We start from the raw sequence: 27906 nt of genomic DNA on the forward strand, positions 1-27906 counted from the left end.
GGTCATTATTAAAGTGGGGGAGGGTCTCTTGTAGAATCTTTTGTTCTGGTTCTTGGATAAAGACAGCCAGGGCAGGCAGCGTGCTCTAGTCTGTGCTGCGTGTGTGGAACAATTTCCCCTTTAACTGCGGGGCGTATTAAATTAAGTTGAGACACAGGCTGTTTGTGTGGGTCTACTCAAGCAACCTGGAGTTAATTTATTGTAGGCATATAAAACGTTTTTAACTATATGATTGTAACCAACAAGATGAGGGCATTATAGTCCAGAGTGGTTTTCAACCATTTTGATACCAGGGCCCTACTAGGCCTACTGCAGATGTTTAACAATTTAACTCCTGAGAGCATAACATGAAACCAAATGGACGCGTAATTACAAGGGTCCATTCCATTTCATTTTTATGGGTCAATGTATTGGTGACCAACTCATAATATGGGTGCGTTCGAAAATGCGCCCTGAACACTGGTGTGCTCTCTTGTCGTTCGTTTATTCAGTGCACTCGGTGCGTTGTAGTTTGTAAATCCACTAATCCAGTGCGCTGCTCACCGTGTGCCGAGTCGAGTGCCCGCACTGAGCGACCCAGGCCCGACCCTACCCTGAAGCTGGGGTTGTCCGGTGTCGGCGGTGTGAATGCGTCACAGCTGTGGTCGTTCGTAAATAAGGCACACTGTGACGTCACCGCCCACCACACTCAACAAACTGACCACATTCCCGGTGCGCATTTCCGAACGCACCCTTTGCTGCATGGGGACCACCTGGAACCCTCTCAAGGACCACTGGTGGTCCCCGGGCCACTGGTTCGACTCCCCGGGCTGGGAGGGACGGAGTGGGACGGACGCCTTGCCTTGCAGTCAGGAAGACTTGTTGCATGTCACTCCCCTCCTCCCATTCTGAATGTGATCAGAAGACCCTGGACTCAACAAACTGTTTTTATTTTAAAAGACAGATCTACCGCAACCGGGCTTACGGACTCGAGTCCTGCACCGTCAGGCTTATTATTATTCGGGATGTAAATGAAACGGCACAGACCCAAATAATGGGTCCGGTCGTTAATAGCGATTTTTAAAGCGTATTTTTTTTGCAGCATGTCGGTCCGCGCATTGTACGCGCAGTGACCGCAGCAGTCTATCCTGGATCTTTCTCCACGCGTCTTGAGTCGCACAGTAAAAGCGCTGACGCAGTATCTCTCCACACACGGCAACTTCATTCTGTGTTCATTGACTGCATAGATCTGCTTGTTGGAGCAACAGCTGCCCACAAGAATATAAGAGGAGGGGACTCAGGGGAGGGGTGCTTTGTCTCCGCTGTTAGTTAGAAGATGGCTCCATCATCCCCGAGGGGACGCTTCTGTCCGTCTCCTGGGTCGTGGTGGTCGTGGAGACGCATCATCATCATACACGTCGCTTGGTGGTCCTGGGCTTTTCTCCTGTGCATGATGGGATTGGGCACAGTGGCGGCTGATGTGGAGGAGAGCTTCAATGCTGAGGTATGTATAGCATTGCTGCATGCATTCGTATAGGCAGCCCAGTGGTTCCCAAACTTTTTCATGTCAAGCCAGGACCCCCAAATTAACACTATAATTAGCCGGCTCTAGCATTGATTATCAACCAGTCTAATTTCAAGGACCGCCCAGTTTGACTAGCCCTGCATGTCCAGAGCGGCTGACGCACTGGACCAGGGCTACAGTTTGACATGCAATAGGCAATAGCCCATTTAATGACATCTCTATCTCTGGGACCCCGGCCCATATTGTAAAATCAATGTTAATTTAACTCTGAGACTGAGTGTAAAAATGGAACAAAATGGACCCGTTAGCTGTTAGGGTCCATTTGGTTCCATTTGTACCAACTGAGTTACAGAAATACAGACCCATTTTGGTTCCTAACTATCATTTAGCTGGGGACCCCCTGGAACTCCCTCAAGGACCCCTGGGGGTCCCCGGCCCGGACCCCACTTTGGGAACAACTAAAGGGTGTAGCCTATACATACTGGGTGGTGGTGGACAAAGTAATCTTTAATTCATCAATAATCACTATACTCAACTGACTCCAGACTCCAGTAGGCTGCTTGTGTCGAAGTTCTTTCTCGATAATTTATTTTTTGAGTGGTGCCATACGGAGCTGTGTGGCGTGGGTGGCTGGCTGGCTGAGCACGAAAACAGCATGCTTGTTTTTCACCACCTGTGCGCAACCTAACACACACACACACACACACACACACACACACACACACACAAACACACACGCACATATTAACTAACTGTATATATGGTGATTTCGGGTGTGCCAGTACAGTACAGTAGAGGGACCCCCACACGGTAACTGTCATTTCTCAACCGTTTCGGACGCGGGGCGGCTCGCCGGAATCGGGCCGGCACCCTGGGTCCTGTGGGTCAGTACAGTGACAGTACAGTACAGTACAGTAGAGGGACCCCCACACTGTAACTCTGTCAGGGCCGGCACCCGGGTTGCGTTCCTGTGGGTCCCCACTCACCCCCACACAAAAATTAAATAGAAATAGAAATAAAATGAATTATTTGGAAACCAAATGAACCCTCAGGGGACTGTAACTCAGAGTAGCCTACAAAATTGAAACAAATGGACCCCCAGGGGTCTAACCCAGAGAGAGTATACATACATAGTCAGGGAATGTTATCAGAAAAATGTGATGAGGTCATCACATTTGGAAAAGTGGCTATGGCTGTTTTTAGCTCAATGAGTGTTTTTCGTGCAAAACCAATGCTTGCAATAGATTCAGAATCATTAAAAAAACCCACTTTATGCTACTTAAGGTAAATTTTGCTGGCATATAGGGGTTGTTAATGTTACCCCAACTGTCAGCAGCTGTCACAGATTCTCCTAGGGAAACTGATAATGATAATCAGTGAAATACGTCACTCCGTTTTTGTTGTTGTCAAATCCAACAGGTGGTCTCATTTTATGTGAATGTTTTTGGACCTCTTGACCTTGTTACAATAAAGCTAAAAGGCCACATGAATGAGCTCATGATATGCCCATATGGCACACACATGCACTGCAATACCACCGCATGACACACGCTCTCGCACGCACGCACACACGCTCTCGCACGCACGCACGCACGCGCACACACGCACGCACGCACACGCACACACGATGCACCAACCGAGACCACTGCACTGCATGCCATGGTACAAACACTGCCTATATACAGTGGTGCAAAGTATAACCAAGTATACATTACAGGTATACATTTACCTAAATACAAATTTCAGGTACTTTTAGTTCACTTGACTATTCACATTTTCCAATCATTTATACTTCTACTTCTAACACTAGCCTACATCTGAGAGGCAAATATTGTACTTTTTACTCCACTACAATGATTACTTTAGTTACTTTGCATACGTATAAGCTTGTAGATTGTTTGCTTTCGAAACATTTTGTGAAATGCAACATTCTGCACATTTACGATCGGTACTGTACTTCAAAGTATATTTTGGTGCCAATTTGAATACAGGACTTTTACAGTACTTCTTCCACCAGTGGCCTCTTCAAACAAAGTGAAGATCTGTTTAAAAAGGAATCAATCTTTCCTTAAGGTTGTCCAAAGTGCAAGTCTGTTGAGAATGTGAGAGTTCCTGAGCTGTGAGTGTGTGTGTGGGGGGGATAACTCATTTGTACCCCAAAGCTTTGTGTACAATATGAATTTCTTGTGCAGGCATGCAGGCAAGTTTGGCTTGGGATATTGAATTATGTCAGGATTTGTTGAGGCTTGCTTTACAATTTGAGAGGAACAAAGACTGCAGAAGCAGACAACCCACAGCACTAGTGGTGCATTCAATTAATCAATATAGCAATATATCAAGTTCTCAAGAAGCTTTTTATATATAAACTAACTAATTTTATAATCAACTAAGTCAAGGCAAGTCCAGGACGGGGGGGGGGCACAGATGAATTTGAATTGAATTACTTATTATTTATCAATATCATTTCAGTTTAACCACTTGTCTTAAACCCTTTGGACTTAGTAAAACAGACCTGAGTTGCACTGTACTTGGTGAGTTATTTTTCCATCTACACCAAATCGCTATAAAAATATAGCATATCTGCGAGCTCACAATTGTGATCTTGTAGATTTGCATTTGGTGAATGCCCCCCCCCCCCCCCCCTTTATATAACTAAAGTTATTTTCAATCCGTCCTAATGGAAACGGCATTCTCTCAAGTTTTCAACAATGTCACTCAGTGTGCCGTGGATGAGACATCTATTTACAGGGGTGCCCTGAGGCAAAACAGTTTGAGAACCATATGTGTGTACAGTGTGTGTGCATCTGCATGCATACAGTAATATATTAATTCCTCCGACCTGCGTGCTTGCACACAGGCCAGGCCATGGGGATCACATTTGCATCGATGCATGCATGCATGGATCAATGCAAGTGTGAGCCCTGCTATGATCCTATGAACCAGTAAGAGGTTTCTTCCCAAGTGTTATGTTCCATTGTACAGTATGTATGATGGCGGTGCTTGCTGAAACGAACCAATTTTCATGCTAACAAAGTTGACATGCCTCTCGTCTTTTTGGTTATCTCAGCTGGCTTGCGAGGAGAGGTCCAGCTGAGTACAAGAATGCTGTAAAGTTAATGGAAGCCAGCTGGCCTGTATCTCTGCTTTCTATTCGCTCTTTTTAACTCCCTCCGTCGCGCCCTCACATGTACTTTCTCCTGGCCACCACACAACGATTGACCCTCACAATCCCTTGCTTAATTTAATTGTGGCTGCAGCACACGCCTAACAAATGCACTTACACCACTAGTAGATAGACACACACAAGGCTTCCATGCATATGATGCTAATGTTTGTAAAATAACATGTACACACACCTTCATTTGATGCTAATGTTCTAATTTCTATATACCTGCCATCACATACTGTACACTGTAGTGTACTGTATCTTTATTTGTCCAATTTAACCAATTTTCTATATACTGTATCTTCCCCTTTCTCTTACCCCAACTCTATCCTCTCTCTTCTCGCGGGTATACTACAAAATGACAGAGTGCTCACAAGAACAATAATTTCACCCACTGCTTTACAGCTGTCTAAACCTGTAATTCTGATTCTTTGTGCTTGTCAGACCATTCAGCTGATGTCCACATTAGAGTCAACGTGCTTTACACAGAACATCAAGGAAAGGAAACACAATTATAAAATCACCTTAGGAAAATAAGTAAGACACAGATGCAAAAAAAGGATCAAAGGAAGCTACAAACAGAGAGGTCTTCAGTCGTGCTTTAAAATAAACAAGAGTGGCAGCAGACCTGCAGTTCTCTGGGAGTTTGTTCCAGACATGTGGTGCTTAAAAACGAAATGCTGCTTTTAGGCTTTATAGGGGCAGAAAGACAAGTTCACCTTTTCCCTAAGTTCCCCAGATGACCTGAGAGATCTCCATTGTTCATGATATCGCACAAGATCAGAAATGTATTTTGACCATTCAAAGCTTTATAGACCAACAGTAGCACCGGTATTTTAATTGAAATCAATTTTTTGACACACAGGTAGCCAGTGTGAGGATTTAACCCATTGTTTCAGGGCGGGAAGCCCTTTTGGTGTTTTAAGCATTATGTTATACTTTAGCTAGTGAAAAATAGCATGAAAATAAAATCATGAAAATGTGGCGCAAATCTTTGAATATGTATATTCTTTCAGAGCGAACGTTTTTAACTCAAATCTTTGCTTCTGGGGGGTCCCTGGAACAACATATTTTCAGATGGTGTCCGACTGTCCGCAGCCAAATACAGATTGGGGTCCTGGACATGAAAAAGGTTGAGCACTACTGACATAGAAACATAGGTTTTTCAGAAAACTGTTTTGGGCATGGCATCATAGACAAAACATTGTTTTTGATACTGCTCTGTCCTCAGTCTTGGCTGCGTCAGTTCGGCTACCTGTCCCAGGCCAGTAGACAGATGTCCACCATGCAGTCTGCTCAGATCCTGTCCAAAGCCGTTGCTGACATGCAGCGTTTCTATGGCCTGGAGGTGACTGGAGAGATGAACGCTGATACTCACAAGTAAGAAAGATTTATTTTGCAATGGATTCACATACTGTATCGGCTGCTAGACCAGTGGTTCTCCACCCTTTCAGGCCCAAAATAACCCCCCAAAATAATCATATTTGAACTTTTTTTTAAACCTTTTTTTTCCTGTGTGATACCGACAATTAGGAACAGAATCGATTGATTGGTCTTTGAAATGAAGAGATGAGAAGCAAGCACGCACTCAGTTGAGTAGAATATCAGGTGCATAGAACGTTTCAGCCTGTAGACCTTCGTCCTTTTTTTCCCTTTTTTTTAGAGAGAGAGCAAAGTTTGATTTAGCTTTAGTCATAGTCTTTTGAATTTCATTTCCATCTACAGTGTGATTTAGTCAGTGTGTCAATCAGTCTTTAACCCATTGATGCCTGAGGCCGAATCTGGGAATGCCTTCTAGGGCCTGACCTAAGGTTTCTGAAAACCTTCAAATTCTGATGATTTTTTTTTAAATAGTTATGTTGCTACATGTATAGCAATAGCTGATGAGACACAGAGAGCGCGGCATCAAGGGTAGAACAACTTATACGTTGCACCAGGCGTCAATGGGTTAAATGTTTGAGTGGTACAGCCACTCCAATGCACAGCGATGTGTGGCCCTATATGTGTGTCTGTTTAGGGTACCAACAGGCGACAGAGTGGGCTGTTGAGCTTCACGCTGTGCACAGGTGCATGGTGGGAAGCTGAGTTTTTAGCAGCCATTACGTAACACACGCACGCACACACACACACACACACACACACACACACACACACACACACACACACACACACACAGATAAGCCAGGGAGGAGAGCTTGTACAGTACAGTAGAGTAGTACAGTTACAGTAGTACAGCAACACTCAGTTCAGACGGGTCTGATTGAACGATAAGCAACTATGGGTCATTCACTTTTCAGGGGTGTCAGGTGTGTGTAGTACTTTTAGATGCATCTAACTTGCAAGAGTGTTATTGAAGAACATTCAGGCAGAAAAAAAGGCATTTAGAGCATTTAGACAGACAGTCCTCCTGAGGTGTCATCTTGGACACCCCTTTATGCACAGAAATACTATTCTAAATGGTCATATAAGATATTTGCTAAGTGACAGTATTAAGTAAGTAAGTTTGAAAAGTACTAAGTAACAGTACAATATATATCGTAGGTAGTTAGTAATGTTAACTGGTTAAGTTGAGTTTACTTTAGTTTATTTATTTATTTAGCACATAGTTCTAAAAGATGCACACCTGTGTGAAGTGAGGGGCGCTCTTAACACATTATACCTGAGAGCCATCGATCCATGTTGTAGCGACAGAGTAAACAGTGTTGCCAAACTTCCTCTCTCTACTCTTCCTTTGAATAATGTTGCTGACTAATTAAAGACACGTTGCGTTGCGAGCTTGTAGATCGGCTATTTTCGGCACATGACGCGGAGCGTACTGCCCTACAAAGCCAGAGTGCAGTAACTACATTTGATGCAAATTGAGTTATAACTAAAAATAAACTCATTGGTGTCTGTTTTATCTTATGACAAAGTTTCAGAGTTTAATTTTGTTTAATTCTAGAGAAGAATTGCAGCAAGTACAATACCAAGGCAGAGTGCCATTCAGGTTTTTGGGTATGAGAATTACGTCATGAATACATGCACAATTAAAGTAATATCACTTGTATATTTTATAACCCTTTTAATTTGGCTGGCCAGCTGAATAACATTCAGTTCCAATTATCTCAGTTTCACCTTGAGTGTGGTGGTTGCTGCACTCTGGCAGCGTAAATTAAGCATTAGAAACACTTAAAAAGTGAAGTGTGTGTGTGTGTGTGTGTGTGTGTGTGTAGGGCTATGCGTCGGCCTCGCTGTGGCCTGCCAGACAAGAAGGCGGATGAGATGGAGGGCGGAGCTAGGAAGAGACGCTATGCGCTCACTGGACAGCAGTGGGACAAAGACCAGCTCACATACAGGTAGGAGTGATGGTACCAGTGGGACAAAGACCAGCTCACATACAGGTAGGAGTGATGGTACCAGTGGGACAAAGACCAGCTCACATACAGGTAGGAGTGATGGTACCAGTGGGACAAAGACCAGCTCACATACAGGTAGGAGTGATGGTACAGCAGTGGGACAAAGACCAGCTCACATACAGGTAGGAGTGATGGTACCAGTGGGACAAAGACCAGCTCACATACAGGTAGGAGTGATGGTACAGCAGTGGGACAAAGACCAGCTCACATACAGGTAGGAGTGATGGTACCAGTGGGACAAAGACCAGCTCACATACAGGTAGGAGTGATGGTACAGCAGTGGGACAAAGACCAGCTCACATACAGGTAGGAGTGATGGTACAGCAGTGGGACAAAGACCAGCTCACATACAGGTAGGAGTGATGGTACCAGTGGGACAAAGACCAGCTCACATACAGGTAGGAGTGATGGTACCAGTGGGACAAAGACCAGCTCACATACAGGTAGGAGTGATGGTACCAGTGGGACAAAGACCAGCTCACATACAGGTAGGAGTGATGGTACCAGTGGGACAAAGACCAGCTCACATACAGGTAAGAGTGATGGTACAGCAGTGGGACAAAGACCAGCTCACATACAGGTAGGAGTGATGGTACCATGACCATAATTATCCTTTTATCACACTTACAAATACGTTGGCCAGCAGTCAGCCAGTAGGGCTGTCACGCTTAGGGAGGGAGCTCGATAACCGATACCCGAAAAAATCCAATAACAAGCTTATTGAGTACCAGTTATCAATAGGCTTTGGGCTTATCAAGCCTGTTATCGAGCATAGCGGCCCATGACGTCATATTTACACAATCAAGAGGTAAAAAGGTCAATTGCCTTCCGTCTGTTAGAAAAGTTCTGTATTTGAAGGCCCTAGTAAAAGATACTGGTTCTGTTCAAAATGTATTGTCTCCCGTCTTTCCACAAAATAATAGAAAATGCTCGATAGTGGGCTAGTTAAGAACCTGGCTCGATAAGCCTGATCGATAAGGTGCTCATTATCAATAAACAATTTACGAGCTCCATCCCTACGGAGTCACGCTTAAGACATTTAAAATGAGATCTAGATAAAGTGCCCCTCGGGGCACAGGTCTCCACCTGCAGGCCAGGTCAGGTTGTGGCCTCCTGGTGGCACTCTAATAGGCCAATGTGAAAAGGGTGCCATTTCTTCTTGCGCCTTGGATGGCAATTGGATGATTTGAAGCATTTTGTTCCAAAAATGTGTTTTGCTGAAATCCACCTGTTGGTGGAGCTATAACAGGTCAATGTGAAAAGGGTGGGAACGTCTGTGAAAGATTTCACGTAAATTGCATCCTGTGTTCATGATTTGAGGCTTCTTGTTCAAAACGGGCCAATCCTGCAAACTTTGAAAGCCAATATTAGCCAATTAGGATGGAATATGAAATATCAGACAGATCCGTCTTGAGCACATGATTATAGAGGTACTGTGAAACGATTTGCGGGATTTTTGGACAGAATCTAGGAGTAATAGCCGTTTTGGAAAATGGGGGGCAGAGGTTCATCGTTGGCATCCAGGGAGTGTGTGTGCAAAATTTGGCATCGACCGGGTTAACGGTGCCGGAGATTAGCTGGTAACAGATGGACAGACACACACACACACACACACACACATGGACTTAGTGCAAAACATACTCTCTCCCCATGCCTTCAGCCTGGTGGAGACAATTATGACGATTATGAAACATAATTGTGATTTTCTCAAATAATTGTGATTGGGCATTATGTAATAATTGTGACAGGCATATCAGCCAGCAGTCATCACCCCTCTCGCTGTATTTTGTTGTTTTCGCTGTTTTGGTTAACGAGGATGTTTTTGGTCTACTAAAACAACCCTAAAAAACGGCTGATGATAACTGCTGTCTGCTGGTAGGCTACTGTATAGAGGGCTAACTGCTGTCTGCTGGTAGGCTACTGTATAGAGGGAAATGATGATAACTGCTGTCTGCTGGTAGGCTACTGTATAGAGGGAAATGATGGTTAAAAAAGATATTTGTATTGGATGCCTTTTCAGCACGCAACCAAGTGTAAAATCAGCCATTGCGGACACTAAAACCTTTCAGACGACTGAAATATGACTAAAACTAAATGCAAAATGATTCAAAAGACTATGACTAAAACTACGTAAAGATTTGCTATCAAAATCAACCATGTCTTCTCCCCTCTCTCTTCCTCCCTCAGTATAGTAACGCAACAGTTCCCCACGTCCCTCGGCGAGGAGCGTGTGCTCGGCGCACTCCGCAAGGCCTTCGACGTCTGGAGACGGGTCACGCCCCTCACCTTCGAGGAGATACCCGCTGAAAACAACTACAACAACATCAACAACAGCAGCAGCAGCCAGGGGCCGCTGGCCGACATCCTGATGCTGTTTGCCTCTGGTTTCCATGGCGATATGTCCCTGTTTGACGGCGAGGGCGGCTCGTTGGCGCACGCCTACTACCCGGGCCCTGGCACGGGCGGAGACGTCCATTTTGATGCCGATGAACCGTGGACCCTGGACAACGAGGACCCCAAAGGTTGCTTATCATTAGTATATTCAGTTTATTATTATAATTTTTTTGTTTCTTGTTTATTTGCGTTTATTGAACAAACTTTCAGGTATTGCATTTAAGATATCGTTTGTGGCTTTTGCCTTTATTATAATATATTTTTTATAGAGGGATAGGTTACAGTAAAGGCTGACAGGAAATGAGGAGAGAGATGGGGGGGTGACACGCAGTAAAGGCCGTCGGGATCGGGAATCAAACCCGCGGCATGCGGCCAGACTGGATTACCAGCCAAGGTGCGAGACATGGCCAAAGCATTTTTGGGAGTCTCCAGCCAAAAACGTTGAGAACCCCTGAAGTAGGATGTTAATTTAAGAAAAATATAATGGAGTTAGGAGGTTTCTGCCCGACAGCGAGGATATTTTCCCTGACCCAAATATATTAATTTACATAAATTAAGCAATCTTCCCCCCTCTCTCTCTCTCTCTCTCTCTCTCTCTCTCTCTGTCTCTCTCTCTCTCTGGGGTGGCTCAGGGGTAGAGTGGCCGGATGGCAACCGCAAGGTTGCCAGTTTGAACTCGGGCACCCCCAGAGTTAGTGTCGAAGTGTCCTTGAGCAAGACTCTGAACCCCTAATTGCTCCTGATGTGCTGGTTGGTGCCTTGCATGTGTGTGTGTGAATGTAATGCACAATCTATGTAAAGCACCTTGGATAAAGGCGCTACATAAATGCATCATTTACCATACATGATCTGGGTCTCTCTCTGTCTGTCTGTGTCTCAGGTATAGATGTGTTCCTGGTAGCGGTACATGATCTGGGTCTCTCTCTCTGTCTGTGTCTCAGGTATAGATGTGTTCCTGGTAGCGGTACATGATCTGGGTCTCTCTCTCTGTCTGTGTCTCAGGTATAGATGTGTTCCTGGTAGCGGTACATGATCTGGGTCTCTCTCTCTGTCTGTGTCTCAGGTATAGATGTGTTCCTGGTAGCGGTACATGATCTGGGTCTCTCTCTCTGTCTGTGTCTCAGGTATAGATGTGTTCCTGGTAGCGGTACATGATCTGGGTCTCTCTCTCTGTCTGTGTCTCAGGTATAGATGTGTTCCTGGTAGCGGTACATGATCTGGGTCTCTCTCTCTGTCTGTGTCTCAGGTATAGATGTGTTCCTGGTAGCGGTACATGATCTGGGTCTCTCTGTCTGTGTCTCAGGTATAGATGTGTTCCTGGTAGTGGTACATGATCTGGGTCTCTCTCTCTGTCTGTGTCTCAGGTATAGATGTGTTCCTGGTAGCGGTACATGATCTGGGTCTCTCTCTCTGTCTGTGTCTCAGGTATAGATGTGTTCCTGGTAGCGGTACATGATCTGGGTCTCTCCCTCTGTCTGTGTCTCAGGTATAGATGTGTTCCTGGTAGCGGTACATGATCTGGGTCTCTCTCTCTGTCTGTGTCTCAGGTATAGATGTGTTCCTGGTAGCGGTACATGATCTGGGTCTCTCCCTCTGTCTGTGTCTCAGGTATAGATGTGTTCCTGGTAGCGGTACATGATCTGGGTCTCTCTCTCTGTCTGTGTCTCAGGTATAGATGTGTTCCTGGTAGCGGTACATGAGCTGGGTCATGCTCTGGGTCTGGAGCACTCGGATGAGCCCAGCGCCATGATGGCTCCGTTCTACCAGTGGATGGACACACAGGACTTCACCCTGCCACAGGACGACGTGCGAGGCATCCAATACATCTACGGTAAGGAGGGATGGCTGCGTATTCACAACCCCTTTTGTTTTATTCGGTTGTTATTAGAGAAAGTAAAAGTTGAGTATATATATTTTTTCATTTGTTGCTTTTTTTCTTCGTTTTAGTTTTTACATTACCGGTATTTACAAAAAATTATAATGATTTTTTTTATTTACTATAGTCCTACAAAACCCCAAGAAATGTAATCTGGCCTATTGAATGTGAAGGGGGAGGTGACAAGCTGACATATTGAGCCTACAAAACACAGTGGGCTGTATTTTGCGTGTCTTAAGTACCAGGTCTTATTACTTAACTTAAGACCTGGAGGCGTGATCAATGCCATTTGGCTATTCTGAGTGGCCAAAGAGCATTAGTTACGCATGATCACAGGGGTGACGTGACATTGTAATTCGCTGGAAAAAGTAGTGGGAGGGGACTATGTAAGCGACGGCGGCATCCACACTTTGCAATTTTGAAAAATTGCGGCCTTTCTAGTTAATATATATAATAATAATAATATTATCATCATCATACTATAATTCACTCAATGTCTGAGTGAGTGAATGTCTGAGTGAATGTCTTAAGTGAGTGAATGAAACACTGTCGTAGCTCCTCACTGCCTGCACCAATCGCTCCGACTTTTTACCCAGACATTGACCATAATATTACGGAGGTCTTAACGAAGCCCTTTTTTCACTTTAAAAAACTGTGATGCAGCATGGGGACACAGGTTCACTGTGATGCAGCATGGGGACACAGGTTCACTGTGATGCAGCATGGGGACACAGGTTCACTGTGATGCAGCATGGGGACACAGGTTCACTGTGATGCAGCATGGGGACACAGGTTCACTGTGATGCAGCATGGGGACACAGGTTCACTGTGATGCAGCATGGGGACACAGGTTCACTGTGATGCAGCATGGGGACACAGGCTCACTGTGATGCAGCATGGGGACACAGGTTCACCGTCAACTAAGGGTTGATTCCACCCGACAGCCATGATATGTATAATGACATACATGTCACCATAGTGATGTCACTCTGTCTTCTGGTGAATAGATGGCATTGTGGATTAACACAGATGACATTGTACTGCGTGCCGCTCTTTAGCGCGAGCACGTGTGTGTGTGCGCGCTCCATATCTGATGTGTTCAGTTTTTCTGAACTCAGTCTGTTTATCTCGTCATTAATCTTATATCTAGCAGATTGTTTTCAAGTTCCATTTATTTCCATTGAATGTTCCTCCAGTCTTCATTACTTTATAGTTTTTAATCAGCTTTTTGTGTTGTCCTGGTAAAATTGTCTGATAATACTTATGATGCAGAACAATCTGATTTATTTTGGAATATGACGCTATGATGCTTAAAAACTGTTTTTTCATATTACACAATATGTCAAACAGCACTTTTAGGATCACTAAACAATTACACATTATTACTTAAATTAGTTACTGCTGTGGGAGGTGTGGGATGACACAGATGACTTTGAGACTAGAAGATTAACAGTCAAATAAGTATATCCTTTTTAACCATTTTCAGATATCTTTGTTCTCAGCAGTCTTTCTCAAAGTGGGCCGGGTCAAAGTGGGGACCCCCAACGGTCCTTGATGGGATTCCCCAGCAAAAATATGTTGCCTCATTTTCAACCTCATCTTCATATTAATGTGGTCTCACTCTGTATCTCAGAGGTAGGGCTGTGGACGGTTGTTGCTGCTTGTAGACATATCATTTCTTTGAAATATTCTTTGACAAAATGGACATCTTTTTCAAATGGGGGGTCCACGGTCAAATATGTATCGATGTGTGGGGGGGGGGGGGGGGGGGGGGGGGGCGGGATGTATCATGAAAAGGTTTCATGTAGAGGTCTAGAGTGGTTTGTGTTGGCCCAGTTATGTATTACATAACTGTGTTATGTTCTCTTAGCGACCAGCAGGGCTCCCATCCCCAAGCAACACTGAATGGAAAATCACACACACACACACACCACGCACGCAGGCGCACACACACAACACACACACACACACACACACACACACACACACACACACACACACACACACACACACACACACACACACACACACACACAGAGAGAGAGAGAGAGACTGGGACAGGAAGAGAATGACAAAGCCAGGAACAAGAAAAGTGGCAGAATGGCTGTGCTCAGCGCCATGCCAGGGGGAATTCACGTCACAGAGGAAGACAAGACGGTCTAGAGGTGTGCATAGTTGAGCCACAGCACCCTCTGGTGGAAAGAGAGGGACATGAGGACAAGACAAGACAAGACAGACATAATTATGTTGTTAACTTATTGTTTTTGTTTGTTCTTGTGTCGTGGTATCATTGTTGTTTGTGTAATCTCTATAGCAAAAGGCCGATGCACACATCAAAAGGCAGGTAGATAGAGCAATAGAACATTTCATGAAAAGGTTATCTTTGAAAGACAAAGAAGAGGTCCTGCATGGTCACTTAATTGTCTGTTCTGATGAAGGCCTAAGGCCTGACTCACACCTTCACAACAGATTGATGTATAGCTGATGCATGAGACTTATTTACTGATGCAAGCTCGCAATGTATTTCCAATGGGAGTCACATGGTTTGACACAACATTTTTTTTGTATGAGGGGGAGGGGGGCAGTCGAAACACAGCCGAAAGCCGTACATACAACAAAAATGTTGTGTCAAACCATGTGACTTCCATTGGAAATGCATTGACACTTACCCTTTGTTTACATCTAGCATGCATCTAGCATGCATCAATGTTGTATGCTAGATCGAAAGGTGTGAGTCTTTCAAAGATACCCTTTTAGTTTGTGTAATCTCTACGTCATTTTTATGATGGTCTCCCTCAATTATCTCTCAGAGAATTTAAATATAGGTTGACTGAATTATAATAGCTTTCCTCTCAGTGCCTCAGGCACCTCTACTCATTTCTCCTCCGTTTACAGCACCCTTAGACAGAAGATTCAAATAAATGGATATCTTCATTAGAGCACGGACCGATTGCAGATGTGGGGTTCAGATTTTGGAGAGTCCTAGACCATAGACATCAGAATCAGAATCACTTTATTTGTCATTTTCCTATGTAGGCCTACTTGCATACAAAATAAATACCGTTTCCCCTCAGTTATCCAGCAAGGGCGATACCGACCACCACGTCGGACTACCGACCACCGCGTCGGACTTACCGACCGCCGCGTCGGACTACCGACCACCGCGTCGGACTTACCGACCGCCGCGTCGGACTACCGACCGACGCAGCGGTCGGGTGAAATGGATTTCGCCCTCCCTCCAGTAATTGGCAGTGGCAGTGCAACATAAAACATAGAGCCTATTTAAAAAACATATAAGCTAAAAACTAAAACAAAACATGGACAAATTTTAAAAGAGTATGTATGATGACTAGATGGCTCAAGGCGGAGTCTCCGATGTAGTTTACCCGGCGGCCATTTTGCTGTGGTTCTACAGTACAGTATGTTCTATGGCAGCTCAAACAGAAATAGTCATAACTCACTCAAATCTTGACGGTTTGGTTTATTGTGTAATAAACCAAACCGTATAAGTGCTTTATAAATAAAATAAAATAAATGTACTTATTAAAAACGTTATCAACGTGGCTATGATTCAGGACTCTTAATGTTATTTTTTATATGGACATATAAAAGCATATAAGTATGTTGACGTCTCTGCCGTTTATAACAAACCAAAATTGGTCAGTTGTCCTAGACCTAGACCACAGTGATTTCCGATGTTTTGGTGTTTGATACTGACCAAGCAAACAAGTAAATAATGATCGGCTAATTGCCGATACGTCGTAAAAAAGTCAAATAATGGCCGTGTATCGGCCAAACCGATACATGAGTCAGGCTCTAGAAGTTACTGTTCCTATACCTGTCATTCTAACCACGTCTGGTCTCCCCCAGGCTCTCCTCTTCCCACCGACACCCCGCCCACCTCGGCTCCAAGCCCCACCTCCGACGGCGACTCTCACAGCCACTCCCCGACGTCTCCCCCGCCTCCCGAACGAGACCCCACCCCCCCTCAGGCTCCAACTGATGATGACCCACCCGATACCCCCCTGCCGCCGCGTCCCACCGCCCTCGACCCCCCGGACCCTCCCCGGGAGCCCGGCGACCCCAGTCTGCCCTCTGCACTCCCGCCCACCCTCAGTCCCCCCACCGACCCCCAGCCTGATCCAGAGCCCGTCACGCCTACCATGAGACGGCCGACGCCTCCTCCTCCGCCCCCCCGGCCCCCCAAACAGCCGGACCACCAGCCCCCTCCTCCTCCGCCCCCCCGGCCTCCCAAACAGCCGGACCACCAGGCTCCTGACATCTGCGATGGAGACTTTGACACGGTCACGGTGTTGAGAGGAGAGATGTTTGTTTTTAAGGTGAGAGACTGAGCCAGCTAGCATGCAGGCCTACGTGAGAATTGAATCCAAAGATCATATTGGTTGCTGTCGGGCACTTTGTATTTCCATATTTCAACTTTTGATGTTTTCTTAGTGGATTTTTTTTTTTTCGTGAATAAATGCCCCACTTCGTCGTACAACAGTGTGACACTGCCAGAGTTATAAATAATAGAGACGTCACCAGATTTCTCTTCCCATCCACTTGCATTGAGAAGCGAGAGCCCGCTGCTTTAACCCACTTAGGACGGGAACCCCTTTTGGTGTTTAAAGCATTATGTTTTACTTTAGCTATTGAAAAATAGCAGATCTACAAGCTCATAGTGCGGCACCGAGTGCAGCGCTACAAGCTTGTAGAACTTTTTAAACTCAAATCTTTGCTTCACATGGGGCATTTTCACCCCTTCTTCCGGGTTGGAACAGTGCATTCTGGGATGCATTTAGGCCATACGTGAACGCGCGGTGCCAAAAACATGAACGAGTACCGCACATGAGTGCGAGTGTGAACGAGTCATGAACGAGTCATGAACGAACGCCGCCATTGTTGTGTATAGGCTCGGCCGCCTCGGCGCGTTTAGGTGATTGGCCCAAATGCCGCTCGAACTGCAGTACCTACTTTCGGCCACCATGTCCAAACTGAACTCTATGGGCAACACGTTCTAAGCTTGTAGATCGGCAATTTTCGTTGTATCTGTTTGAAGGTGACATTGTCACATTGAAGGTGTTTTATTTGAGACTCAGCAGAGGTACAGTATCATACTCTATGTACCGCAGTAGTGCAGCAAAATCAGCAGCTGTACAGACAAGGGTCAAGGTTATATTTATTTAATCTCTGGGAAGAAATATGTCTTGGTGACGAGGACCAGCTGCACACAGTACAAAACAATACGTTTTGTATAGTAGACACGACCCACGGGTCGTGAAGCCGCTCGAGTATATCTGACTGAACTATCTCTGCAAGCTACATGTCATTAGATTATGTGGCGGCCAGCAACAATGAATATGATACATAATATTTTGGATGATGAAGCATACAGGATGTAACTCAATTAATATCACAGCTTTTGACAGCAGGACAATGAGCGCACCTCTCTCATTAGAATCACTTTGAAGATCAGAATGAACTTAACACTGCTGCTAGTTGGAAAAGGGTAGAATGACTCCTGTTCTTGATGCTGATACCAATGCTACTTTCTGTAGAGGCTACGCTACGATATAAGATTTCTGAGTTATTGTTTATCATTGTACATAACAATTTATCAACAATAACCTTTACATAAGTAAGAAGTACATTCAGCAGGAACAATGTGTTTTGAAACTGAAGTGTATTGTAGTGTACGGTCAAATGATATGTTAAATGCCATCTTCCATGCCATTTTCCATGTTCTAAAGCCTAAAATAGCAGATCTACAAGCTCCCAACGTGTCGCATCACAATGCGTTATGAGCTTGTACATCTCCTATGTTTGGTATTTTCTCTATTTTCAGTATTTTCGGTTTGTGATTGATGTATTATTTTATTTTCCTGAACCGATAAGGTCGCAATCATTCCAAAACAGTGTTTATTCATGCGCCTCTCCACCAGGCTCTCATTGACTTCAATGCATTCCATCAAACTTCTGGCTCCCAGTGCCTGATGGTGTCTGCCAGCTGGCTCTGTCTCACCAAGAATCTGATGTTGATATCATATCCTTCTTTACATAGCCTTGGCCCCAGGCAGGAAAAATGAATGGAACCTTTTGTTACAATTCAGGGTGATAAAGTTAAGCCACAGGAAAGAGGCTCCATAATGAAGTGAAATAAATAGGTGCGACGAAGGAAAGCAAAACTGATAGAGAATCCACTGTGGTGAATCCGGCATGCCAAACGCATCTATACAGTTCAGTATACGAATACAAGGCAGAAAGGGAGGGGAATATTTAATTGTCACTTACGGACCTTTCAGTAGGGGAAAGTTGAACGGGAGGAGTTGGACGGAGGCCCTACATCCTCTCTGTGAGGGCTCCTTCCTTGGAAGGAGTAGGTTACAGTAGGTTACAGTAGGTTACAACGGCAGTGACAGCAGTGGGAGGAATTATAACGGCATAACGGAAAGTATAAAAGAAGTGGAAAATAATAATGAACACCATTGTAATGTTGCATTGTGTGTTTTGTTGCAGGGTGGCTGGTTCTGGCGGGTGCGTAGGAACCGGGTCTTGGACAACTACCCCATGCCCATATCGGTGTTCTGGATCGGCCTGCCCAGCGACATCGACGCGGCCTATGAACGTCACGATGGAAAATTTGTCTTCTTCAAAGGTTTGTACATACACTCCATTTTATTTGAACCTTTAACTGACTTTAACCCATTCAGGACGGGAACCCCTTTTGGTGGTTTAAGCATTATGTTATACTTTAGCTATTGAAAAATAGCAGATCTACAAGATCTACCTGCCAAAACACATTTTAGTCGACTAAATCAACTGTAGATTTAGTCGACTAAAATCATATGAAATGTAGTCGACTAAAACTAGACTAACACTAAAACATTCCAGGTGACTCAAATGTGACTAAATCTAAATGAAAACTATTCAAGAGACTATCACTAAAACTAAAATCAAAATGTGCTGTCAAAATCAACACTGCTGAGACACACATGCCTTAAGAACCTGCTGTTTGATGAAGGATATTGCATTGCAGTGCTTTCACTTTCACCATGACATACTGTGATATTATATATTTGACCACGGATACATTTCTTTTGGGACGCCGCCTCTTTTCCTATTTTCACACTGTTAGACGATGCATTTGTCAAGCGAGGAATCTGTCATTTTAGAATGTTGGGGTCATCTGTTCAAGAAGCAATTCAGTGCAGAGTCAGTGCAGAGCGCAGCTGCGTCGTGCACCAGCTGGGAGAGAGGAGAAATACTGACTGATAGTTTTGGCTGTCATGTTGGAAAGTGCCTCGAAAGTCTCTCCAACAGGGTCAGGGGACAATTATTTCCACATATAGAACTTTCGGAAAATAAGTGTTGTACCTCCAGTTAGCTGTCTTTCCTCTGCCTTTTTCTACTGGGAATTAGAGTCGCGTTGAATATATCGGCTTGGTCAAAATGTCGGGCCTTATTTGACTTTTTGGTATGTGCAATTATCACAGTGCACCACTTACAGTACATGGCATCCCTTTTTAGGGGCAAAAAGTATCAACAGTTTTAATCTAAAAAAGAGGGCAACACTATGGTACTCTACCTGAGTCTAGTAGAGCCTACCCATTTTGCCAATATATCGACCATTACCGTATTTCACTTTTCTGATAAATTTTTTTAACCTTTAATACTGGTACGTCTTTAGAATTGTAGTTGTGAGTGGTAGAGGAGTTGTTTGTCGATGATGGTTTGAACCTTTTGAGAAGGTTTGGTCAAAACATGGCTAATCTGTGTTCTAGGCCATCGAACCCACAAATCTGAGCACTTTGGAGAAAGGTGGAGAAATCTTTGTTTTACATCCACCCCGTCTCATCAGTCATCTATCTCTGTCTCTGTCTCTCTCTCTGTATCTCTGTCTCTCTCTCTCTCTCTCTCTCTCTCTCTCTCTCTCTCTCTCTCCCCCTCCCCCTCCCCCTCTCGGTGTCTCTCTATCAGATGACAGGTACTGGTTGTTCAGGGAGGCTGACGTGGTACCTGGGTACCCTCAGCCTTTAGAGGAATACGGCAGGGGAGTTCCTGTGGACCGCATCGACACCGCCATCTGGTGGGAGCCCAACGGATTCACCTACTTCTTCAGAGGAGACAGGTACACAACTACACACACACACACACACACACACACAGTATACCACAAAGTGCCACTCAAATGTTGTTCTGTCGTTGAATTTGTAATAGGTGGTTTTATTCTCTGTGGTTGTCTGCGTACATCCATTAATTATTAATTTTAATAAAAATGTATCCTCTCTCTCTCTCTCTCTCTCTCTCTCTCTCTCTCTGTCTCTCTCTCTCTCTCTCTCTCTGTGTGTGTAGGTACTGGCGCTACAATGAGGAGAGTAGGAGTACTGACCCAGACATCCCCAAACCCATCAGCAGATGGGGAGGGATCCCATCCTCACCAAATGGAGCCTTCCTCAGTGACGATGGAGGTGAGGAACTAAATACATGTACTACTCAAGTACCATGCTGTACAAGCTCAATGACACGTTTTGAGCTTGTAAATCTGCTATTTTTTAAGTTCTTGAAATTCTTTGGATGCAATTCAGAATTCACTGATAATAAAAAAGGAAACATACTTTTCAACTGATTTTGAAAGCAAGTAGTCCAGATCCTTAAAGGACCACATCACCACTTTTCAACCTATCTTCATATAATAGGTCCTCACTAATAATCATGAAAAAATGGCGTAATTTTTTTCTACTTGGTCTGTGTCTCATAGGAGGGCTGTGGGCAGTTCAGAAACCGTCTTCCATTGACATCATCGATGGGGAATACAAGCTAATAAAAACTGCAGGCTTTCTAGTCCTGAAAAATGCGAAAATGGAAGCCATCGTTCTCACGATAATGAAAAACTAAACATTTTTGTAAAAAAATCTTGTTTAAAAAAGTATCTGCCTAATGATGATGTCACTGGAAGACGGTTTCTAAACTGCTCACAGCCCTCCTATGAGACACAAACTGAGTAGAAAAAAATCGTGCCATTTTGTCATAATTATTAGTGATTGAAAAGTGGTGAAGTGGTCCTTTAATACAAATGTGACAGAGCAACTTTCACTTGAGTTGAGTAATATATCTGACCGGGAGTATCTATACTTTGACTGAAGTGCACTATGACTCACAATATACTTGTCATTACTGCAGAGCATTTTACTATGACTCACAATATATTTGACATTACTGCAGAGCATTTTACTATGACTCACAATATACTTGACATTACTGCAGAGCATTTTACTATGACTCACAATATACTTGACATCACTGCAGAGCATTTTACTATGACTCACAATATACTTGACATTATTGCAGAGCATTTTACTATGACTCACAATATACTTGACATTACTGCAGAGCATTTTACTATGACTCACAATATACTTGACATTACTGCAGAGCATTTTACTATGACTCACAATATACTTGACATCACTGCAGAGCATTTTACAAAACAGGGATACGTTTTCAGCTCCAAGCCCAAAGGAGGAGTATTTTGGAGTCTGCCCCGGAACCAAACCTTACAAAAATACATTATGAATTAATCAGGGGAATATGAGAGAGAAACCATTGGAATGTGAGCTCCAGTTTGGAGATTGGAAAACTACAGTACATTCCTGGCAGAGGCTCTCTAATCCGCGGCCGACATCGCATCTCCACCCAAATTAAGCAATAGCTATAGCTTGGCTTTCATTCTCCACCCAAATGATGTCTCCGCTAAGTCTGTTTGGAATGCAGACCATGGGCTGCCACATTTAAAAAAATTGTCAAATTGGGAGAGAGTGTGCACATACAGTAAGCAATGGCATGTGTGTGGAAACTGGGGGTTACGAATGTAACCAATGTTCTATAACAGCGAGCAAGGCTGCTCACTTATGGGAGTTTGCGCATCCTGGCGTGAACACAAGCGGAGCAGTCTAGCTAGCTGTCAGTGTGAGATATGATGCTCATTGGCCTAGTGGTTAGTGAGGTTAGCTGCACGCACACGCGCGCACACGCGCGCACACACACACACACACACACACACACACACACACACACACACACACACACACACACACACACACACACACACATCTTCTGGTCTATATGGTGCTCAATCGAATGCATTTAAAAATATATATATGTTTTGTTTTTGCCCGTTGCAGCCTACACCTACTTCTACAAAGGCAGCAATTACTGGAGGTTCGATAACAGCCAGACAAAACCGGATAAGGGCTACCCTCGTTCCATCCTCAAGGATTTCATGGGCTGCCAGGGGCTCCGCGACCCCGCGCCGGACCCCGACCCCGACGACACGGACACTACAGACAAAGACGGAGACAGGCGGCCGCCACCGGCGGTCCCCTCGGACAGAGACCCCCCCGACCCGGACGAGGACGACTACGACAACCGGGTCCCAGACGCGGCGGCACCGCCGCCACCACCGGACACGGATACGGACACAGACCAGGTCAACGTGGTGGTACGGGTGGCCCCAGAGAACGACTCCAAGGTCATGACCCTGGTGATGGTGACTGCTCCGCTGGTGCTGGTCCTGTGCATCCTGGTGCTGGTGTACGCCATCCTCAGGACGCTGAACCGGAAGGAGACGCCCCGGGCCCTGGTGCACTGCAAGCGCTCGCTGCAGGACTGGGTATGATGAGGATGATGCACCACCAACTGCAATTTACTTACCACTTAGAGATGGAGTGCCGTGATTTTTTTTTACCCTAAAATATGATCGTCAGGCATTACTTTCTATTTTTTCTTTTTTTTTTAAGTGTACAGTATTTGTTAAAATGACGTTTTCATGTGGACACGCCCACCAGTTCATTAAGTATGCCTGGTTTGCCTGGTGATGTTTGGTGATCCACCTGAACTGAAGACGCGCCAACAGCTGTTAGCATATGTATGATAAAGGGGGAGTGGTTAGGGGAGGGGATGACATTGTGATATCACAATGTCATCACTGTATATCACTATATCACAGTTTTTTTTTCCATTGGCACGTTTGACTGTGAAGGTTTCAGCCTCCAGGAAGAAACCCTAAATACAAAGGGAAGACATAATTGCAGATTGCACATAACAACCACACCAGGTGGTCTAATGAAGTACTGTCACCTCATAAACACATGAAAAACTAGAAAAAATACAAAAATCACGGCACTCCATCTTTAATATATTATGACCTGTGGCCGATTCTACAAACACCTTCTAAAAGTTTTCTGGAAAAACTTTTAAAAAAATTAAAAAAAAGATATTGCTATATATTGTAATTATGTTGCTCTGTCGGCTGGAAACCTCACGTGTCCAAAACGTTTCAGGATAAAAAAAAGCAAAAGTAGCAGATCTACAAGCTCATAGCTTGTAGAACTGTTATTTTAGAAAATCGTCAAAATGTGGCGCAAATCTTTGAATATAGATACTTTCCGAGAGTTTTTAACTCAAATCTTTGCTTCTGGGGGGTCCCTGGAACAACATATTTTCAGATGGGAGTCGGCGGCCAAATACATATATTTCTGGGGGTCCTTGACATGAAATAGTTGGAGAACCACTGACATAGAAACATAGGTTTTTCAGAAAACTGTCAGGATTTAGAAGGCATTTGTAGAATATTGTCCTCAGGTCTATCTAAATGGGTTAACACCCTGTAGCAGTGGTTATCAACACCCTTAGTAGAGACATCCCCCCGGGGGGGACTCCGGTCAACTAAGGGTGCGTTCGGAAATATCACTCAAGAGAGTTGGAGCACACTCGGAGCGCGATCTCTGGTTGTTAAGACATTCAGAATGGTCAGTGGTCACCGTTTGACAATTTTTAAGTCATTGCAAAATGCGATCTTTGTTTGGTACTCCGTGTTTTAGTGTAGCAACAATTCACAGAGAAGATTGTGTGCACATCTCAATGCCTATATTCAGGCCAGGTGCTGGATGTCAGGCATCAAGGCAAACATCAAGGAAGAGGAAGAATATCCGCACACCAGTTTGTAGAGCTCCGAGACTTACTTTATTTTAAGGCTGCCTACAAACTGGTGTGCGGATGTTCTTCCTCTTCCTTAGTGTAGCAACAAAACAGGTTATAGAATGTCATAGAAATGTCATTTTAAAAGATGAACCGACAATGTTAGTTCATTAATTTACTGATAGACCTAAATGACGTCAGCATCGGCTTCTCGGAGCATAATTCCAAACACACCCTAAGTATAATCATGGTGGTTAAATTAAACTCCATGGTCATCGAGTGTTTGTTTTTTCACACCAGTGGCACGTGCTTTTGAACATTCAAAGTAGTTTGAGTCTTGTGCACTGTTAAAGCTATACAATCCATACGTTTTCATGTCCGAGGGCATTGCGACGATATCCGAACCACAATTAAGATGGTAGCACATGTAATGTCCAATCCGGTGCAGTGCACTGTCTGCTTCAAATGACCGTATTGTCAAATGTCAAACAGTAGGCGTGCTACCCGACACCAGGGCCTAAATGTCTCAATGGAAGGGAGGGAGAGACCACCTCCAACTACTGTACATTTTATTAACATTCACATACTGTACACGTACAGTTAAAACAACATCTGATTCATTATAGTGAATCTAGCTTTAATAATGCTCATTCCCAAAGTGACATTTAAAAAATGAATGCTTCCAACTCAACAAAAAAGAAGAACATCCGTACATTTGAGGGCTACTGTTCTAACCAAACCTGCCCACAAGCGGGACATCTGGTCTATGCATTTTCAATGAGAATGCGCCAGCAAATTTAGATTTTAGTTTTAGTCATAGTCTCTTGAATAGTTTTCATTTCGTTTTTTCACATTTTAGTCACCTGGAATGTTTTAGTGTTAGTTTAGTTTTACTTTTATCATAAGATTTTGACGGCTAAAATGTATTTTGGTGGGCAGCGCGTTGCAGCGCGTCGACACTGTCCAGGACCCTTTCTAGCACTATATAGTTTGTTGGCCATAATAGATAAAACGAATGTCATGTCAGTATATTGTTTTCCTGTAGTATCTTTTTTTGTGTAAATACGGTTAGTCAGTACTGCACATACAGTGTGTATACAGATGCACGTCAGTCATGCACACGAATGCACATATATAGGCAGGTGACACGTCGTCTGCATTGTTTGTTTGTAGTTCCTCCACTGATCCAGGTCTTTCCTTTCATCTGTCACCTGTCTATGTACACATGGCAGTGCTTCTCCTGTCTATGCACACACGGCAGTGCTTCTCCTGTCTATGTATACACGGCAGTGCTTCACCTGTCTAAGTATGTACACACGGCAGTGCTTCTCCTGTCTATGTACACACGGCAGTGCTTCTCCTGTCTATGTACACACGGCAGTGCTTCTCCTGTCTATGTATACACGGCAGTGCTTCTCCTGTCTATGTACACACGGCAGTGCTTCACCTGTCTATGTATACACGGCAGTGCTTCTCCTGTCTATGTATACACGGCAGTGCTTCACCTGTCCATGTATACACGGCAGTGCTTCACCTGTCTATGTATACACGGCAGTGCTTCACCTGTCTATGTATACACGGCAGTGCTTCTCCTGTCTATGTACACACGGCAGTGCTTCTCCTGTCTATGTATACACGGCAGTGCTTCACCTGTCTATGTATACACGGCAGTGCTTCTCCTGTCTATGTATACACGGCAGTGCTTCTCCTGTCTATGTACACACGGCAGTGCTTCACCTGTCTATGTATACACGGCAGTGCTTCTCCTGTCTATGTATACACGGCAGTGCTTCACCTGTCTATGTATACACGGCAGTGCTTCACCTGTCCATGTATACACGGCAGTGCTTCACCTGTCTATGTATACACGGCAGTGCTTCACCTGTCTATGTACACACGGCAGTGCTTCTCCTGTCTATGTACACACGGCAGTGCTTCTCCTGTCTATGTATACAGCAGTGCTTCTCCTGTCTATGTATACACGGCAGTGCTTCTCCTGTCTATGTATACAGCAGTGCTTCTCCTGTCTATGTATACAGCAGTGCTTCTCCTGTCTATGTACACACGGCAGTGCTTCTCCTGTCTATGTATACACGGCAGTGCTTCTCCTGTCCATGTACACACGGCAGTGCTTCTCCTGTCTATGTACACACGGCAGCGCTTCTCCTGTCCATGTACACACGGCAGCGCTGTTCTACTTAAGTAAAAGTATAAATACTGTATACTGCAATGTCGGTGTACTCCGTTACAAGTAGAAGTCCCGCATTCCAAATGTACTCAAGTAAAAGTAGGCCATCAAAATGTACCTAAGGTACTAAAAGTTAAAGTACTCATGTGTGTGTGTGCAGGATGTCCCGCATTTCACAAGTTCAAAATGTGTACAAAATCTTTGCGATGCAACTCATTGTCAGGTTGTAGATCGGCTATGTTCACATGGCCGAAATGTATAGGGTTGAAGTGGTTTACACACGTGTTGCACCTTCCCTGCTCTTCATTCCAACTTCATGTTGTTGTCATGCCCTTGTCATGGTCCCTCGTGTGTGTGTGTGTGTGTGTGTGTGTGTGTGTGTGTGTGTGTGTATGTGTGTGTGTGTGTGTGATGTTGTTCTCTTTAGGCTATGCGAGGCCTTATAAACACAGCAGACACCAGAAAGGGGGGCTGGTCCTCCCACCAACATAGGAATGTCAAAGACAGCTGCGTGTGTGTGTGTGTGTGTGTGTGTGTGTGTGTGTGTGTGTGCGTGCGTGTGCGCGTGTGTGTGCGTGTGTGCGTGCGTGTACACGTTCCTACACACCCACGTGCACGCTGCTCATAATGCCATATCACATGATCATCCAGCAGTTAGACACACACACACTCACACACTTTTTACACTTTGTGAGTTCAATAAACGCTCCAGAGTTTGCTACATGCAACCTTTTGGCTGTATACTCAGTCAGTTTTGAGTTTTTTTCCCCCACAGTGCACAGACACTCAGGCACCGGTCTTGTGTCCTCCCACCCATTTCTACCACAATAACAACGGAGATGAGTCGACGTTAATAATGCCTGTGTGTCACACACCGAAAACAGACGGCGCAACACTATCGTACGACGGGAGTATTTATCAAATTACACTCATCTGCTAATAACAGGAGTGAAATGGCGATGCCGAATTATAGCTAATCAATGCCTTTAAAAAATAGCCTACGGACACTAGTTGTCCACATTAACGTCGGTCACGATACTCTATGTTTTTTCTTGCGAACATTAGAGAGCTTTCACCTCTGTTGTTCATCCCTTGAATGTAAAGAGTATCCTGCAAACGTTTGAGCCTCCTCTCTGTCTTTCAGTGTGTGTGTGTGTGTGTGTGCGCGTGTGCGTGCGCACGTCTCTCACTGTCTATCTATCTCTCACTGTGTATCTCTCCTTTGTCTTTCGCTAGCTCATGTTGAAGTGGACCAGAGTAAATCGAGAGTGGGCCGTGTGCAGAGGAGGGGAGGGGGGGGGTTGGGGGTTTGGGGTTGGAGGTCCAGGGTCTGGTTTCCATTAACACACACACACACACACATGGTGCTGATTTTTGGTTGCGTCAGTCAGGCATTCAGTATAGAGC

At 44.6% G+C, this 27906-nt stretch overlaps 1 protein-coding gene and 1 long non-coding RNA gene across 3 annotated transcripts; one reads left to right on the forward strand and one right to left on the reverse strand.

The window, feature by feature from the left end:
- The first annotated feature begins 852 nt into the window (after positions 1–852).
- LOC308313775 (matrix metalloproteinase-14-like) lies at positions 853–25340 on the forward strand. Of its 2 annotated transcripts, XR_013963915.1 has the most exons (11): positions 853–1483; positions 5902–6050; positions 7883–8005; positions 10253–10587; positions 12129–12290; positions 16206–16675; positions 18852–18990; positions 20313–20463; positions 20688–20803; positions 22517–24198; positions 24235–25340. XR_013963915.1 is itself a non-coding variant. In XM_080761078.1 (10 exons), the coding sequence occupies exons 1-10, from the start codon at positions 1316–1318 to the stop codon at positions 23008–23010; spliced, it is 2307 nt and encodes a 768-aa protein (XP_080617204.1). In that variant the 5' UTR covers positions 853–1315; the 3' UTR covers positions 23011–25340. The 2 variants fall into 2 exon arrangements, 1 of the variants encoding a protein (XP_080617204.1); XM_080761078.1 differs by having other exon boundaries at positions 22517–25340.
- On the reverse strand, positions 23106–27783 carry LOC308313776. The gene is made up of 2 exons (XR_013963916.1): positions 25875–27783; positions 23106–25522 (listed from the first exon to the last, which is right to left on the reverse strand). It is a non-coding gene; the product is annotated as an uncharacterized lncRNA (long non-coding RNA).
- Positions 27784–27906: the final 123 nt, after the last annotated feature.

Source organism: Protomyctophum bolini (genome assembly GCF_963924005.1).
Source record: "Protomyctophum bolini genome assembly, chromosome: 4".
Taxonomy (NCBI): domain Eukaryota; kingdom Metazoa; phylum Chordata; class Actinopteri; order Myctophiformes; family Myctophidae; genus Protomyctophum; species Protomyctophum bolini.

Excerpts from the sequence above, each read along its gene's own strand:
- LOC308313775 (XM_080761078.1), top strand. The coding sequence starts at position 1,316 with ATGGCTCCATCATCCCCGAGGGGACGCTTCTGTCCGTCTCCTGGGTCG. Across the intron at positions 6,051-7,882 it reads ATGAACGCTGATACTCACAA|GGCTATGCGTCGGCCTCGCT; the intron begins GTAAGAAAGATT and ends GTGTGTGTGTAG. Across the intron at positions 20,464-20,687 it reads TACTTCTTCAGAGGAGACAG|GTACTGGCGCTACAATGAGG; the intron begins GTACACAACTAC and ends CTGTGTGTGTAG.